The sequence below is a fragment of the Colias croceus genome, chromosome 1 (genome assembly GCF_905220415.1).
Source record: "Colias croceus chromosome 1, ilColCroc2.1".
Taxonomy (NCBI): domain Eukaryota; kingdom Metazoa; phylum Arthropoda; class Insecta; order Lepidoptera; family Pieridae; genus Colias; species Colias croceus.
Genome location: NC_059537.1, coordinates 3,565,538 through 3,582,901, shown reverse-complemented (window position 1 = coordinate 3,582,901; position 17,364 = coordinate 3,565,538). Strand labels below are relative to the sequence as shown.

General features: G+C 32.5%; 2 protein-coding genes across 3 annotated transcripts; both read left to right on the top strand.

Moving 5' to 3' along the window:
* The first annotated feature begins 2,257 nt into the window (after positions 1-2,257).
* Positions 2,258-9,257, top strand: LOC123694480. Of its 2 annotated transcripts, none has more exons than XM_045639939.1 (6): positions 2,258-2,517; positions 2,609-2,775; positions 2,904-3,353; positions 3,426-3,482; positions 7,032-7,153; positions 8,537-9,257. In XM_045639939.1, the coding sequence occupies exons 2-6, from the start codon at positions 2,694-2,696 to the stop codon at positions 8,798-8,800; spliced, it is 975 nt and encodes a 324-aa protein (XP_045495895.1). In that variant the 5' UTR covers positions 2,258-2,517; positions 2,609-2,693; the 3' UTR covers positions 8,801-9,257. The 2 variants fall into 2 exon arrangements, with proteins under 2 accessions (XP_045495895.1, XP_045495887.1); XM_045639931.1 differs by having other exon boundaries at positions 2,260-2,517; positions 2,609-2,823.
* Positions 9,258-12,180: 2,923 nt separating this feature from the next.
* On the top strand, positions 12,181-15,898 carry LOC123690758 (28S ribosomal protein S31, mitochondrial). Its single transcript, XM_045634865.1, has 6 exons — positions 12,181-12,340; positions 12,419-12,681; positions 12,939-13,062; positions 13,867-14,043; positions 14,617-14,837; positions 15,608-15,898. The coding sequence occupies exons 1-6, from the start codon at positions 12,327-12,329 to the stop codon at positions 15,868-15,870; spliced, it is 1,062 nt and encodes a 353-aa protein (XP_045490821.1). The 5' UTR covers positions 12,181-12,326; the 3' UTR covers positions 15,871-15,898.
* Positions 15,899-17,364: the final 1,466 nt, after the last annotated feature.

The following is a 17,364-nucleotide window of genomic DNA, read 5'->3' as shown; positions in this document are numbered from 1 at the left end:
TCAAATAAAAACATCTAAGTATTTAGATAACTTTTCAGGACAATTGGAAACAATTGAATAACACGATATTTTCTCCGCAGCATAATTTCGACTTCTATAATTATTATTAAAAAATTTTTTTTTTTTTTATTTATAACATTTATGTCAGGTTTTTGTTGTCATTAAGGCGGCAGTAAACTTGTCTAGGTACTAATTGTTTCGGAGACAAGAGAATGTCTTCACGAGAACAGAAAAATTTAAAGAAATTGCCAAAGGAGGCTTTTGCGAGATCTTTTCCAGCTTATGATAAAAAATGCACCTAAGTACGCTCTTGTAAAAGGCGCAGTAAATACTAAATAATAAGTACGATATAATATTAAGTAAGAGTGCTTATATATAAACTAGCTTTCCACCCGCAGCTTCGACCGCGCAGTTAAAGAAAAACCCGCATAGTTCCCGTTCCCGGGGGATTTCCGGATAAAACCTATCCTTTTTTCCGGGATAAAAAGTAGCCTATGTCCTTTCTCGGGTATCAAAATATCTCTATACCAAATTTCATGCAAATTGGTTCAGTAGTTACCTAAGGCGTGATTGAGCAACAGACAGACAGACAGAGTTACCTACTTTCGCATTTATAATATTAGTATGGATTTTCAAGCGACTGATTTCTGATTTTGAAAAATATAAAATGTATTAAATACTAGCGGTCCGCCCCGGCTTCGCCCGTGGTACATATTTCGCAATAAACCCTATATTCTTTAGCCTATATTCTTTCTCAGGGACTCAGGGTCTAAAGATTGTCTGTGCCAAATTTCATCAAAATCGGTTGAGAGGTTTAAGCGGGAAAGCGTAACAGACAGACAGACTGAGTTACTTTCGCATTTATAATATTAGTAGGGATAATATCTACACGTAAATATTCATCAAAAAGTTAGTCATAAGTACGAATTGTCTCTCCCTCTCAAACTAACAATAAAATTACAATTACTTTCTCGAAGTAATAGGTACAAATATATCTGGATAGCTCGAAAAATTCCACGTGAAAACAATCATAAATACCTTAATCTCAATTCTCTAGGTTTGTCATTGTGTTGTCCATCAATAGATTTAAATTGGGTCATTCGGTATCCATTTCAACCACAGATTTCAACACTCGAAAATGTTCGAATTTAGGCAGGTACAAGATTTGATTTTCATGTAATCACGACACCTACAAGTATTTTTGTATTCAGTTAGTTATGGAATTACATCAATGATGTTACTTATAAGTAATTTATATATAGTATCATTGGCATACTTATGGTTATTGTGTTTTCAGTAGGAGCTACGGTTTAATATTGGGATATAACGTTTCCGGTTACATTTAATCTTCCTAACTACCTGAGATAAGAGTTGCGGGAATTCAACACAAGCAAACAGTACTTATGGTGAACAAACACGTAATAAAACAATCATTTCAAAAGGATTGGAAATTTCCCTAATTTTAATCTTACAATAGAACAAAAAGTTAAGGACAAAAATACCTAACTACTAGTTACATATAATATTCACAAATTTTATATTCTTTAAACATTTAATAAAAGGATTATAAAAACGTTGTGAAAATATATATAAAAATATAACATCAACGTAATATTAATTAATAAGGAGCTAAACGTCGCGTTGTCAAATTTCTCAAAATATTAACTTAATTTACTAAACTTACCGGTAACTACCTATTTTCAGTTTTAAAAAGTTAAAATATTCAATGATGATATGAAACCCTAATGATAGCTAAAACTCGGTATAATGATTTATAATTGTGTAATAAATAACTTCATATTAGGACTTTTTTTTTTTTTTTTGGTTTTCATGGCAAGAAGATGTGACTATTTATTAGGACTTTTTGAATTGAAATAATCGTAACGTAATTTCGAAGTTCCATTTGAAAAACTAATGAACCCACAGAATGAACCCATCATGAAAAAAAAATGTCTATTATTTTTTTTAACCACAGACTGTTAAGCCTGTAAATTATCTGAATATTGGGATTAAAAAACACTATTATTTTCCAGGGATTAATAAAGGCCTAGTTTAATATTTTGTAAACTAATAAATATGTGCTATAGTTATTACCATTGGATAATTATTATAATATTATTTATCAGGCTTAAAATATTTGCTGACTGTCGCAATTATTTATAGTATTTAAGTTGTCGATGTTAATCACCTAAAACTTAATTACGCTAATAACTGTTGAACAAACGACGAATGCTTGACGATCCTCGGCCCACATTCGCCTTTCGCAGTCTATACTCTGTGGCCTAAGCAGTAGGCAATTTGAATTTGGCGCGTCGACAGTTGCGGTCAAGCCGCGCGCGCGCTCCAATGCCAGCGAGCAGTTGAACGGACGAATCGAAAGTTTCTCTCGTGTTATTTACTTTTTTGTTTGTTTTTGTGCGGTGGACGGACTCGTTTTAGTGATAAGTAAAAATTTGCAAATGTAGAACTAAACAAGTGTGTATTAAATAATTAAATGCCGACGTGTATATAATTGTGGTATGTAACAGTGTTATTTTTGTTATCAACTAGGTACTGGTTATCGTGTGGTCCGTGCGAACTTTTAATAAGCTTTACTTCCTTTGTTTAGGGACGACGACGCCTACACCAATGATTGTATGAAACAAAATATGTGCGTACTACTATAGTACTCTGTACAGTTCAAAATATTTATAATGGACGGCGAGAGAAAAATTAATTTAAGCGAAGGTGTCCCACTTAATTCGGCAGGTGCGGCGAACATATTTTTGAACACGGGTAAAAATCCAAAAGTAAACGACGGGACTGTCATTCATCTGAACACAGGTGATTTTCAGTTCCATGAGAAAATTTCATTCAAAATTTGTTGTAAGTTCTTTTATTTATCTCGATATTTTTATTTGTAGAAAAAACAGCGGACGTCGGCGTGCATATAAATACGACCTTCTCCATAGCGTCTTCTAAGAAAATTAAGCTCATGTTCGTTTTAAACTTTTTACTAAGCGTTATATGTATGATAATAAGTTGCTCGATAGCTTTCTATTATTGGAATGAGATGATATCCATGAGAAAGCAGCTCGACGTTTTGCGAGAACAATTTCTCATACAGAATATAAGAGATGGAGTTATACATCCAGATAAGACTATACAGAGTCCATTAGTCTCTCATTTAAGGCCCCGTCAAAGAGGTCTGGAGGCAAGAGAGCCTCGAATGGAATTCAAAGATGAGATCTCACCGAATGCTAGGAGGTTGTATGTTGAAGACCTCGGAGAAGATATGTTACTTTTAGACTCAAGCAAAAAGAATCCTAGTCATGATAAAAATCCTACTTATGATTTATCAGTCTTCCAAAAAGGTACTTTATTTAATTGGAAATAAATTTATTTAGTACAAGCAAATAGAAATTAATAATTGATCTTCATTTCAGAGCCTCTAGTCGTTCAATTCAATGGTGCTATGAGGGAGTTAAATTTAGGAACACAATGTAAGTACCTTTATAATTTATTTCAAAACCTAAAATGTCAACTATATTTCAATCTAACCACCAATTTCATGTAACAATTACCTAAGTTGAATTTAATTAATTTTTATTTTAGTTATTAAAATAAGGTATCCGATATTTATATAATGCAAGACAAAAAACCAATAGCCACATCAGCTGATATTGCTATGCTAACAAAGCAGAATAACATAATCTCAGAAATATGTGATTATAATGTTAATTTATTTACATACCACAGGATGTGTGAACGATTGAAATACTTTACATCTGATTATAAACCTTTATGCATTGTAAGTAGGTTTAAAATACCATAACTGTATTTATATGTGTGTTTTGATTAAGTGCTGGTGGTAATTAAAGGGCTAGACATTGTTATATAATTTCTTTTTTAATATCTCTCAATGAATGGAAGTGTTTCTCATTGGAAACAATTAAAATTGCCATCTGCATACCGATATTGAATAACATTTTAATTGTAATTTATATCTAAGTGCATGATAAATATCAGTTTCACACAAATAAAGCTTTACCTACAGTAATTTTGAACTTGTAGCTCTTCCTAAATAGTTTGTCATTTTTAATCCAAAAAAATACATGTGGCACTAGGGGACTGTCGCGGTAAAGCTATTGCATAGCATGCCTTCAAGCCACACCTCCGTCCCTGTCGGAGTGGGGAGCGTGAGGTTTCTCGTTACGCAATTTCTGGATTCGGTCCCCGCGCTCAAGGCCCGCGATAGAAGCTATGCAATAGCTTAATAATGTAATATAAAATTTGTGGATGTGTAGTTAATACTTAGCTTTGCTTTGGTTTCAAAATATTAAATTGAGAAATAGGTAGGTTTCTCCCCTCAAGTTATTATTCTTCCATGGTAATTTTCTTCCTCCATCATGTTTCAGTGTAAATTCGATGCATACTTATTATGTAGTTCTAAATTTTGAAAAAAAAAAATACCTAAGTACATGTTTTAATTGCAAATATTGTATGAAGAACAGTTTTTTTGTGATACAGGAAGCCAAACGTGTGAGTGATAAGTCACCATAAATGTAACAACATTGTTGCGAAAGTGTCATAGGTACACGATTTATTAATTTTCTTTTTTCATTAGAAATAAATTTAATTGATAGAGTTATTAATTAGCCTTGAGTTTTTAGAGCGGGTAAATAATATGTGAATGTTTATTTTCTTCGTTTTCTTATGAAATACATTATCTTTGTTACTCATAGATCACTTAACCGCAATAAACGATCGTAATTACCACATAATACAATCACTAATAATCATATAATCACGTCATTGAAAAATTACTTAAGTACCACTTGAAAATCTATACAGAATACCAATATATAAACAATGATAAAAAGTAGAACTATAGATAAACTACACTACACTTTGATCTCGGCCAAAAGGCCGAGAAGCGATGTATTGCTTTAGTTTCAGTTTAATTTAATAATTTATTTATTGGTCCATAATCTGTGCGATAGAATAAAGCCCGCCACTAAAAATCACCGTAAAAACAACGTTCCACGCGTAAACTTGCCTGAAGGCAAGCAATGATATTTTAAATGTTATATGATACTTTACTTGTATAGTGTAGGTATGTGTGATTTCAACTAGAACCAAAAGTTGTAATATTTTCAAATTACTATGTAGGTAATTCGGCCAGGAAAAAAAAGTAATCCTAAAATTGCCTATCGATCGGAAAGTAATCCATAAATTACCCCCACCTCGAATCTCTCAAAAAGTTACGGTATTCATAAAAGAAATATCAGATTAACAAGCTCTTACTATATTCGTATAAGCGAATAGTCAATCGAACTATTTTAAACTAACTATTTCGGTCACGCATAATTAGCATTGCCGACTTGTATATTTCGCAGACGACGATATCCGAGTCAGCCATTTTAAACGTAAGAGGTAACCGTTATGAAATATTTTCCACAGTCCTTACCGTGTAGTAAATACGTATCAATATCTATATAAATATTATAAAGCTGAAGAGTTTGTTTGTTTGAACGCGCTAATCTCATGGAAAGATAGCCCATTTATCGAGGAAGGTTTATAATATCATCAGGTTAAGAGCAATATGAGCGGAGCAATGAGGGCAAAACCGCGGGGCACAGCTAGTTTATGATAAATCTAGCTTATCCTGTCTTCGTTCGGGATATCCATCATCTATAACTATGTATATCTGTGACTAAGTATCCTATTGTATTTGGCGGTCAGCCGTACCTATTTATTAAACCTGCTTGAACAAAATAATAGTTCCAAATAACATAATATTGAAATAATAGTTTCTTAAACGAGTAGAGACGGTTTAATTACTACGGAATGAGGAATCGCCCTTTTTATTACTACGGAATCTAATGATTGAAGTACGGAATGAACATACATTTAAATAAAATATAGTCCATAAAGATGACATGGCATGACGTTATTTGCGGTAATTGTGCCGACAGCGAACTTGTATCAAATAGTTTTCCGTGTTTATGTTCCTTCTATGGGGATAATAAATAGTATATTGACGTAGGACAAAGGCTTTGTATTACAATCGATATTTGCTGAAATCGAGTTTAGCGAATAGTACGCACGTTTTGCTTATCATGTGTTCATTGTAAACAGCTAATATTGATTTGTCCTTATTGAGTTCAATTATTCAATCACATATAGCCTATAGGTATATCTTTTAGTTGTTAGTATAACTTTATTAATCACAAAAGTTTTTCTTTACTATAAGCCCTAGATTTTTTTTTATTCTAGCTTTACATAAGTGATCTCTATCCTAGACAGCTAAATTGATTTTGATTATTTTATGAATACAGAAAGAAATAAATTTAATATGGATTTTTTCTCAGAGAAAAAAAATATACCTACTACCTAGGTACTATCAAATACAGTGCAAATTTATGAATAAAAGACCATTATCTTATTAATTGTATAAGTTAAATTATACGAATTTATGCTTACTCCTAAAAATCTCTCCATTTTCCATTAAAGGTATAAAATCATAATTTTACTCAAAAGAAATATTGTCTAAAAATATTCCAACCCGTTCTCAGAAAGTCGTAGTTTTTGCGGACGACAGGATTTCAAGGCTGACCTTAGTTCTAGACATGTGCGAAACTATAAGTTCTGACTTATTATTATGCGAATCCCATCTCGATATATACGATCAATGTATAAAACTTGAAGTCTATAAATATCAATAAGAACACACACAACGGTTTTCGATTCGGTTTTTTTTTATAGAAAGAGTGATTTATGAGGAAGGTTTTAGTGTATAATTTATTAGGTTTTAGAACAAGCGGGCTAAGCCGCGGGCAGAAAGCTTGTTTTATTATAGTTAGATAGAATTACTGCTTTATGGTATGTAGTCGTCCTCTTTAAAATTCTACAATTAAAAACTTCTAGCCTGCGCCACTCACAAATAATGTAGGTTTCTGCTTCCGAAAGAATTTTCAATTTAAACTTGTAATTTAATAGTTTATTTGCTACAAATATTTCCTCTATAACATAAGTATTTTACATTCCAGCTCTAGTGGGCCCGTGGGTGCGAGACATGGAGGTATCGACCAAGAACAGCGAAACCAAAATAGAGCTGAACACCAACTATTTCACTATAAAGGAGCCTGGGCTGTATTTAGTCTACGCGCAAGTAAGTTGGCTTTACGTAAATAGACACTATTCGCGAGGAAATATTCGGAATGTGTTTGAAGTAACTTAAGGGATATCTTCGTGTTTATAGATGTGTGTGTTTATGTACTAATATTTACTTTTATGGTACTAGTTTTAACTATTAAGTTCTCTGGTGGAGTATCATATGCACCATTTCATATCAGGATCACTAATCCTATTACGATTTGAGCAAGGAGTTGATCATCTGCTGGTATCTTTAACTTTTAGCAAAGTTAAAGATACCCCAAGAAACAGGACATATTAAATAAACATACATACATAAAATACTTAAGAACCATCAGAATTGCAGATCCTTATTTGAAGATTCAGATCTAAAAATACTTTAACCACATTTTGATTTCATGAATAAACCAGAGGTAATATTTTAATGGTTCATTATCAATGTTTGTTTTATCTATGAAAAGAAACAACTATTTCAAATTTGTAATATAATTTTATTTTCCGATAAAAGCATATTTCAATTTTATTAAACTGCTGTTGGATCATTAACAGGGTTAAAAGCACTATAATGAGCAAGTGTGGGTTGGTCACGTGTAGTCGATATATATTTTATATCCATCTACTATGTCACAGCGCAAATATTATTTATATGATGAACATTAATTATTACATTAAGTATAAAATTTCACGAAAAAATTTTAGTAAATAAAACCTTTTATTTATCGTACCTATACCTAAATAATATATCATCATCTAATCAGAAGATATTCTGGAACATTGCCTAAAACATCCCAATTACGGAAAGGAAAAATATTATACTGTATTATTATTGTGTTCTAACAATGTTTCTATAAAAATCCAATGATTGTCAATTACTTTGTTGATCTATTACCTATTATATAAATTAAGATGACGAATGCTTCAATTACGCATTAGAAAAGTAACGCAGAAAATTAGGCCAATACATATTTCTAAATATACTGCAGTTATCTCTAGAAAAAGATAGGTATTGTAAACAGATTATGAGATGTGCGCAGTTTAGTCGCGCCAAACTACTGATAATTCGATAATACTGCTTGTTTGTGTTTTGCAAATATTTTTATTAAAAACATTATTTAATAGTCGAGCATGAATTATTATTACCTTAATTACAAATTAATATTTAATACCTACACAGCAAAACATTCCAAGTCAGTGTGATTCATGCGAAATGCGAGCTAATGATTTGTTTCTTTGTTACGATTTTTACAAGGTACTTCCCTTCCCTAAATCTAATTTACCATAACTATTATGAACCTATACAGTTTAAAGTTTGTCCCGAAATAAATGTGGACACAATTCGAGACCATGCATTCGATTATAAACTGTTTAACAATAGTTTCAAAGTCAAATTTCATTACAGGTAGTCTACCTAACCCACGCACCAAACAGTTTCTTCGTATGGGCCCGTCAGCCAGCCGGTGCACCTCGACTCTTAACCACGTGTGCAACTGGCGACGACTCCAGTTCCAGACCTTTGGATAAGTCCCAGATATCCTGCTCCGTACACACAGTGGCTCGACTGTCCAAGGACGATACAGTCAATATCGCCCAAAGAGAACAGAACAGAACATTGTGGCTCCGACCGGGATACTCGTACATTGGTTTCGTGAAGTTAAGTTCCTAATGACTGTGATAGTGTAATGACTCAATGCAGAAGAGTGGTGAGTGACTTCGGTACTTACTTAGTGACTTTTTTGTGCCATATGAAGTCTTCCAATTTATGCGTGTGCTATGAGAAAGAAAATAGCTGAAATGTTTTACACGAAAGTACATTTTGCTACTAGTACACACTATTGCAGTTCAAAAATAATAATTTATTTCTTAATTCCATACATGTGAATGACATTTTTTAATATGTAGTTCTCGGTGTTATTAATCGCAATGCACAAAGCCAATGAATGCAAATCACTGCCAATGTTTATTTGTGAACAGTTGAATGGTGCTTATGTATAAAAGAAGCGTGCCATATGTAAATAGAATGGAACAATACATCACAGTAGTGAGTAACCAATACATACCAATTACGGTAGCAATGTTTTCAAAACAACTTTTGTTGAACGACATAAGATTTTGGACAAGTTGTATAGTACAGGATACATCGCCCATTTTTGCAAGTGACTACTATCAAGCTGATTTTCCGTTTGTAGCTTTATTTTGATGAGACACCGAATAATTTCGTGTACGAAACTCTCGATTGTGGTAGCTAACAGAGATAACAAGGATAAAATTTTTTGATTTGATGGTTCTCAAATATTTATTACGCAATTTGTAGGACAATATGTCTGTTGGATTATATAAACATTAACTAAGTGAAAACAAAAAAATCAGCTTGTTAGTAATCATTTATGATGACCTCGTTATCGATACACTTTGGAAAGGGGGACTCTTTGAACCAACCATAGATTTTGTAGGACAAATATTTTTTCGAATAATTTAGGTAATTATCTTGAGATTGAACAAAAAAAAAATTCAGTTAGTAATAAATATTTGAGAACCATCAAATCAAAAATTTGTATCCTTGTTATCTCTGTTAGCTACCACAATCGAGACTTTCGTACACGAAATTATTGGGCGTCTCATCAAAATAAAGCTACAAACGGAAAATTAGCTTGATAGTAGTCACTTGCAAAAATGGGCGATGTATCCTGAACTTAGTATAGTCTGTGACCGTTAACAATCATGCAACTCTTGATAATTAATATTAATCTCGTAAATTTGCATTTATTTTGTTCAAAAGTGTTCTCTAAATTATTTGAATAAGAAAATGTGTTATATAAAACCGCTGTGTTGTCATTTATTTACAAGGGAAAAATTTTCTGTGTTTTCGGACGGAAAATTAACATGTCCTGTTGAGTTTATCGAAATTTATTATTAAAAAACCTTAATATTTACGATATAGTAATTGCTCAAATCTGCATTTGCCCATTTGACTTAATTTGTAGGAATTATATTTTGACATTTATTATTAATAGTGCAGACTTTAGTTTAGGGTTTTAGGGTCGAGTCAAGTACTTTAGTTTTGAGTTTAAACGGTGCTTAACATAAGAGTGATCGAAATTTTTGTTACATATTTTTGCGATTAAGTGTAATTTTAATTTAGTGTTGTTACATTATGTATTCAAAATATGGTGTAAATTATACTATATGAACTAAGAGTGGAAAGTATTGGTTCGAATTCAAGAATAATATGGGATGATTTTGTTTGTAATTTTGTATGGTTTATTTGTAAATAATTAAGAATAACTTTTGTTTACTTTTCACTTTCAATTCCTTGATTATAGATAATAGATGTTTAAACTAAACATTATTATTTGAAATGCTCAACAAGATTAAAATATTAGGTTAAAATCCTTACAAGCCAATTTGAATACAAAAAAATTACATGGATAATAAATGCCTGTATATTGTATAAGATTTACGATACTGATAAGTTAAGAGAATTAATGAAAGGTAAAACTTAACTGTAATAATGGGAACTTAAAATGTGAGTAACTTTATCACTAATAGTGCATTGAAAAATAAACAAAAGGTTTAGTTCTAAAGGCGACATACAGCGACATAAGTAAGCATGTTCATTTTTTTATCGTAACATTTTACGATTGATTATCTACTTAAATAAATTACTTAAGTAATTTAATATACTCAATGTGATATCTTTAGATTTAGTGTTACCTAGGTTAAGTTAGGTTTTACACCTATTTTAATATTGTTACCTTTGGTTATTTAAAATATGTTTTGTAAAGAACCTCATCGTGGGAAATTTTCATAATAGCCAATAATGTCTGTTTTATATAATTAAAAGCATATAATATTGTAATGTAAATATCTTGAATATTAGTCCCGTCCACAATAAATGTGCCTTACAATGGATATGTGTTTTATTTCATTTTAAATAACATTCGTGTTTTTTCAAATAAATATCCCGTGGGAATTTCTACGTAAAAAGTGGAATGTTGTCATAAATCCTCTTTCTTCCAGTGATAATTGTTTCATTCTCAGAAACTACCCGCGTTTTATTGTTTTTCTTTTGTGTCTTTTGCAAAGCTTATAAGGAATCACCTTGGAATAACTAACTTATCAAAATATATCATAGTTTGTTAGCAGATGAAATTACCCAAGAAGCTTATATCTAATACACTGGAGATTTCAGTATGAACATTTAACTTGTAACAAGAAAATATGACATTGAATGACGCCTGTATGTTTTTTTATCTCTTTCTATGGGGGTGACCAAGTTAGGTGTGAAAGCTGTGTGTGAAAGGGATAAAAATAATAATAGTTTAAAAAAAACTAAAAAACACGCTTTTTATAGAAAACCGAACTAAAAAATAGAAAATTTTATCAAATTAGTGTATTGTCATCGGTCCTCAATAAATTTACAAAGTTTGAACGAAATCTGGCCGTTTAAAGTGGGTCAAAATCGCGCCCAAAGAAGTCGGTTACAAACAAACAAGGTGAAGCTAATATAAAGCGTGTAAAAAGTAAAAACATACAGGCGTCATTCAATGTCATATTTTCTTGTTACAAGTTAAATGTTCATACTGAAATCTCCAGTGTATTAGATATAATCTTCTTGAAATTACCATATGAGATACGATTATAATGATTCTAAGTTTTTAAATTTTAAACTATTGCATAGCTTCTATCGCGGGCCTTGAGCGCAGGGACCGAATCGAGAAATTCCGTAACGAAAAAACCTCACGCTCCCCTCTCCGACGGGCGGAGGTGTGGCTTGAAGGCATAGCATGCAATATAATAACTTTACCGCGGCATTCCCCGAGTGCCACACGTCGTTTTTTTATCGCAGCCGATTGTGTGGATTTCAATAATTTAATTACATTTATTTTGGTTGTATTAATAATAATTAACGGCCGCGGCGTTCCTTATATTCGTGTGAATTATTAAATGTTGTTAATGTTTAAATGAAATTTTGAAGAAGATACAAGACGTGATCGCGTCTGTCTCGACTTCTTGTTTTGACACTTGACAGTTGACAGATCTCAAAAAGTATTGAAGTCTGAAGATTGACAAAATTTAAAAATTATAGGTTGGTTATGTTAATACATTCATTTTAAATTGAATTTCTGATGATTTTTGTTATTTATAATTAATACAAATAATTTGAATATTAAAAATATCAGGTCCTTAGAATGTTGCTCAGCAGGTATGTGCCATTCGAATAGTTTAGTTGGATGTTATCATACTGAAGAAATTGCTTGATTTCCTTGTTTATTATTTTAAGGTTGAGATTTAAGCCAGAGTTCCGGATACTAACGCGCTGCTTATCGGAAAAGCCTCCTGAACACGATGGAAAGATTCCTGAAATAAAGTCCAAAAAAGAAGAAAAAAAAGATGACTCAAGTACTGAGAAAATCCAGGCGCTCTTGAAACAAATGTTGGCTGAACCGAAAATATCCCAAAAAGAATACAGTGAAAAGTTTACAGTTGCTCCTGAACGGAAGAGACGTGAACCTGATGTGATTGAAACTAAAATGGAAAAAATTGGTAAAATGATTATTTATTTTGTATATTGCACTGTGATGTATAACAACAAACACAGACTTTAGAATTTGACATTCATTGAATTAAACTTTGAAATAATATTTTTATTTTATACAGCATAATGTTGATTTTTAGTTTTTACTCAAGAATATGATAAGAGCAGCATTTGACTCAAATTTCTATGGCTATCAAAATTCTTGTATAAGTAGTAGTTTCACTATTACAGCATAAATTTATATGCCAACTTTTCTAATTCACAGAAGAGAATATAACAAAAGCAGCGGGGGATGTGGCAAAAGTGATTGGTGGTGATGTGAAGCAAACTGAAGCAGAATTATTGTCCAGAGTACTTGGGAAGATAAACCAAACATCAACAACACTAAGGTATTTTATCTACAAATTTTCAATATTATTTTACATAAAAAATCTATGTATAGTAGAGCCATTTTAATAGGCAACATTTGACAGTTCAACAAAATTCAACAACGTAACCTAGTAACAATGACATAGATTAACATGATATTTCGTTTTGTTAGAACTGCACATTTGCTTAACTTTTTTCAATTATGATTACATATTTATAATAATAATGACCGATACAAGTAATTTTCAGATTTCATTTTACTGATAAACCATACTAAACATAATAAACAATTTCTGAATTGAAGAACTGACGTCGCTACAATTTTGTGTCAATAAACCTTTTTTCTTTTTAAATACCAGAGACGTTACTCTAAAAATCGAAATCTGACATCTAGAATCGAATGCATTGATTACTTGTGAATAAAAATCATCATAAATTAATAAATTCGATTGACAAATGTTTCAAATCCGTATCGATTAATTCACTTTAATCGATGTTTTTAAGCAGGTTACCTCTCTTCGAAGATAAAATTGATAGACGTCAAATGTTGCCTATTAAATTGGCTCGACTATAATAATAGTTTTGTTATTACTAAGTTATACTTCAAATTTATAGAATCATGCATTACTTATTTACATCAAATTCTTAAATTTATAAGTATCAGAATTTAATTCATTTTTTTTTTTGGATGATTAAATTGACAAAATCTGTCCTGTCAAAATACCACCTGTTTTACATTTACTTGTAGTTTTATTTGATACAGCACATATAGTTGATTCAATCCATTTTTGGTAAAATTAAACATTATAAAACTTACCTTCCAGTGACCTCCTAGTGGGCATGAAAGTAGACCGTACAAAGGAAAGTGATAAGCAAGGTATGCCAGAAACGAGAGGTCAGCAAGTGAAGCGCATGGTCGGTAAGGCAGCACAGAACAAACCACAGAGGCAATATGAGAGGCGACAACCTGCTGATGGCGAGCGGAGATTGCAGAGGAAAGAGTAAGGGTTTCATCACTACATAGTATAAAACAAAGTCGCTTTCTCTGTCCCTATTTCCCTATGTATGCTTAAATCTTTAAACCTACGCAACGGATTTTGATGCGTTTTCTTTTAATAGATAGAGTGATTCAAGAGGAAGGTTTTTGTATATAATTTATTAGGTTTTAGACGAAGCATGCGAAGCCCCGGGCGGAGAGCTAGTTAATTTATAAAATACCACATAGCATTATTTTGTTGGAATTTAAATCAGGCAAATTCCGTAGGGCAAAACTATTAAAAAAAATATACATATTATAGACAAACACAGAACCCACTTCCTTTTTTTAATTTGGCAAAAAATTGGCTATGGTTCATGGAAGAGGTATGTATAGCAACAACTTATTCTGTTCCCATCAATGTTGTGATGATGACTGTTAAGAGTAACATTAAGTTTCATAGTATTCTAATATTCGCGATGACTAATCTGTTTATTTTGTTTTAATCAAAAAGATAGTTCTCAACTGTATCTCTTCTGTATCGTAAGACAGAGATAAACATATTTTTTTATTTATTTATACATTTATTTTATTTCAGAACATCAGCACCACTCAGTATCAACATATTCAGCGGAGAGCCATTAGGTATTTTTACATCCAGTGAAGTGAACTATGGAACAAAATTGGATGTTTGGGAACACCTTAACCAAAGGGAGTTAACGCTGGCCACTTCACAGCCACCATCCAATTACTTTGAGAAGATGATATTGTGGACTGAACAGGGCAAAGTCTGGAAGTTCCCTATTAATAATGAACAGGGTAAGGATTTATGTGTTTTATGATAAGATTATAATTATTCAGATCAGCCCCCCTAGCCAAGTGGCTTTCTGTTAGCGTAGCGTTCAATAGAATAGACTACGAATGTATGAGAATGACGTAAGCTGTAGATAACGTAGCGTTCAATAGAATAGACTACGAATGTATGAGATTGACGTAAGCTGTAGATACGTTTATCTATAGCTTACGTCATTCTCATACATTCGTAGTCTATTCTATTGAACGCTACGCTAACAGAAAGCCACTTGGCTAGGGGGGCAGGTATCTTGGTGTTGAAATTTAATTTATACCAATGTATAAAAAACCTTGTATAACGGACACATGAGAACATTTATGTTTTAGCTACTGATTTTAATGAAATTGCATATATAGCTCACAACATACTTTTATCTTTTTATATTTTGTATCGTTATACTGCAATTCCAAAGAGCCAATTTTTACAAAAGGTACTAGATTTTTTGGTTTAGGTACAACTTTTTTGGTTGCTTGGAAGAAATTGCTGTTAAGCAATAAAGCCGCCAATTGCTTAGTATAATATCCTGATTTTGTCAAACTTTGTGTGTGCAATAAAGAGTATATAAATAAATAAATATATAGACAATTTCAGTTTTTCTCATTGTCATTAAAAATAATTTTCAAAAGCTCAGTTGCTAACAGATCAATTGTGATAAGATTTTAATACTATATTCTAATCTAAGCCTTAAAATTATTAAATTACTTTAATAATAATGCATAATCCATCTCAATTCCAGGCATGGAAGAAGAGGAAAATGTCCATTTCTCTGAGCATGTGTTCCTAGAGACCCACTTGGAAGGCTGGTGTCCGGCCCGCGGTCCCATCAGACATTTCATGGAACTAGTGTGTGTGGGTCTCTCCAAGAACGCATTCTATACAGTACAAGAGAAACGAGACCATATCATGTGGTATAAGGAATACTTTGAGTCAAAGAAGGACTTGTTAAATGAAGTCGGAGTATGGGACGTTAAGCCAACGCCGGAACTTACTGCGCAATGATTTAGTTGAAATATATTTATTAGCTTGTCTTGTGTGTTTTATTGGGGTCCTTGATTGTAAGCTAGGCTAGGCTTTTAAGTCATTTCAGTGAGAAAAATATTATAGCTCAATAACTCTATAGAGTTAATACTTAATTTTGTGGTTAGCAGGATATACCCAGCGGCCAGCGATGTAGGTAGCAAGTATTATACATGAGCACAGATCTTTGGAAACCGCGCGGCCTCCTGCCCCTGCTTGAGATATTGCACCGCTATGCATTAGAGTCGAGCGCGTTCCGGCATTGTTTAGCTCAAAGCCGATTTGTCGGCTTTAAAAAAAAATCACAGATAAACCTTTTTTGCCGATTGCCGGCTGCAAGGTTTATCTGTGATTTTTTTTTTATCTAATAAATATTATGTAATCATGCCTTATTCTGTCGTATTGAAATCAGGGGAAAAACTAATGTGTTAAATTCCGGTGACATATCTCAAAAAAGCATTGCATTGCACCTTCATTGCACTGTTGCACATGAGTGTGCGTAATTAGTGTCACGGTTGTTTGTTTTAAATTCTAATCTGTGGTTTTAATATGCCATAATATCGGAAGAAGCGCGCGCGTCTTTTCGAAAATCTGTGCACATGAGCAACGATCTACCTACTCGTTATTCAAATTAATTTGTTAGCCTGACCATCTGTCACGAATTGAATGAAATTCGGAATAAAATTATAGATCAAGTAAAAATCCTTGATTCTTGAACTGACTACTACTTATAGACCTTTAGGTCCGCCCGCACTAGGCGTAACTGCACGGCCGCGGCGCGTCACATTTGCCGATTTGTCTAATTCTGCGGTTGCGACTTGCGCGTAGTTTCGGTGTCGCTTAGTGCGATATACAATTTCATAGAAAAAAAAATACCTACTTTGCTGTATCGTGTCGCATTGCTAAGCTGCCGCGCTTTTACACCTAGTGCGATTTGACTTATAAAATCTACCTGTATCAAGCACTGCGATTAAAGAAGTAGATATTACTAAAATGTATAGGTAGGTGGTGTAAAAAGGTTGTAAACGAAAACATTATTTGCTATTATATTATAGTAGAGGTATTTACAAGGTTTCGCATTTCTTTAATATAATATTACAGAACTATGGATTTTAGATAATTTATACTATTATTAACTTGATACTCTTTACTAACTGCTCGTCTTACTTTGTCTGATTTGATTCAATCATGAAATAAAAATTTGTATTATCAGTACACGAAGACGATTTTTAAACTGAGTTAGAAGCGGCAAGGAAGCGGCATACGCGTAAAAACCAAGTGAAAAAACACATTCCGTTGGAAGTCAGCTAATTTAGCTGGGTTGCGTTTAGTCGGTTACGCTGCTAACTCTTTTCGGCTAATTGTTTAAATGTATATTCTGTCTTTGTCTCACTGCGGAGTACGTGAATGCGTACGTTACTGTTAGTGTGAAGGTAGCATACTTAGTAATGTTTATGTAGATAACGCGGAACAGCT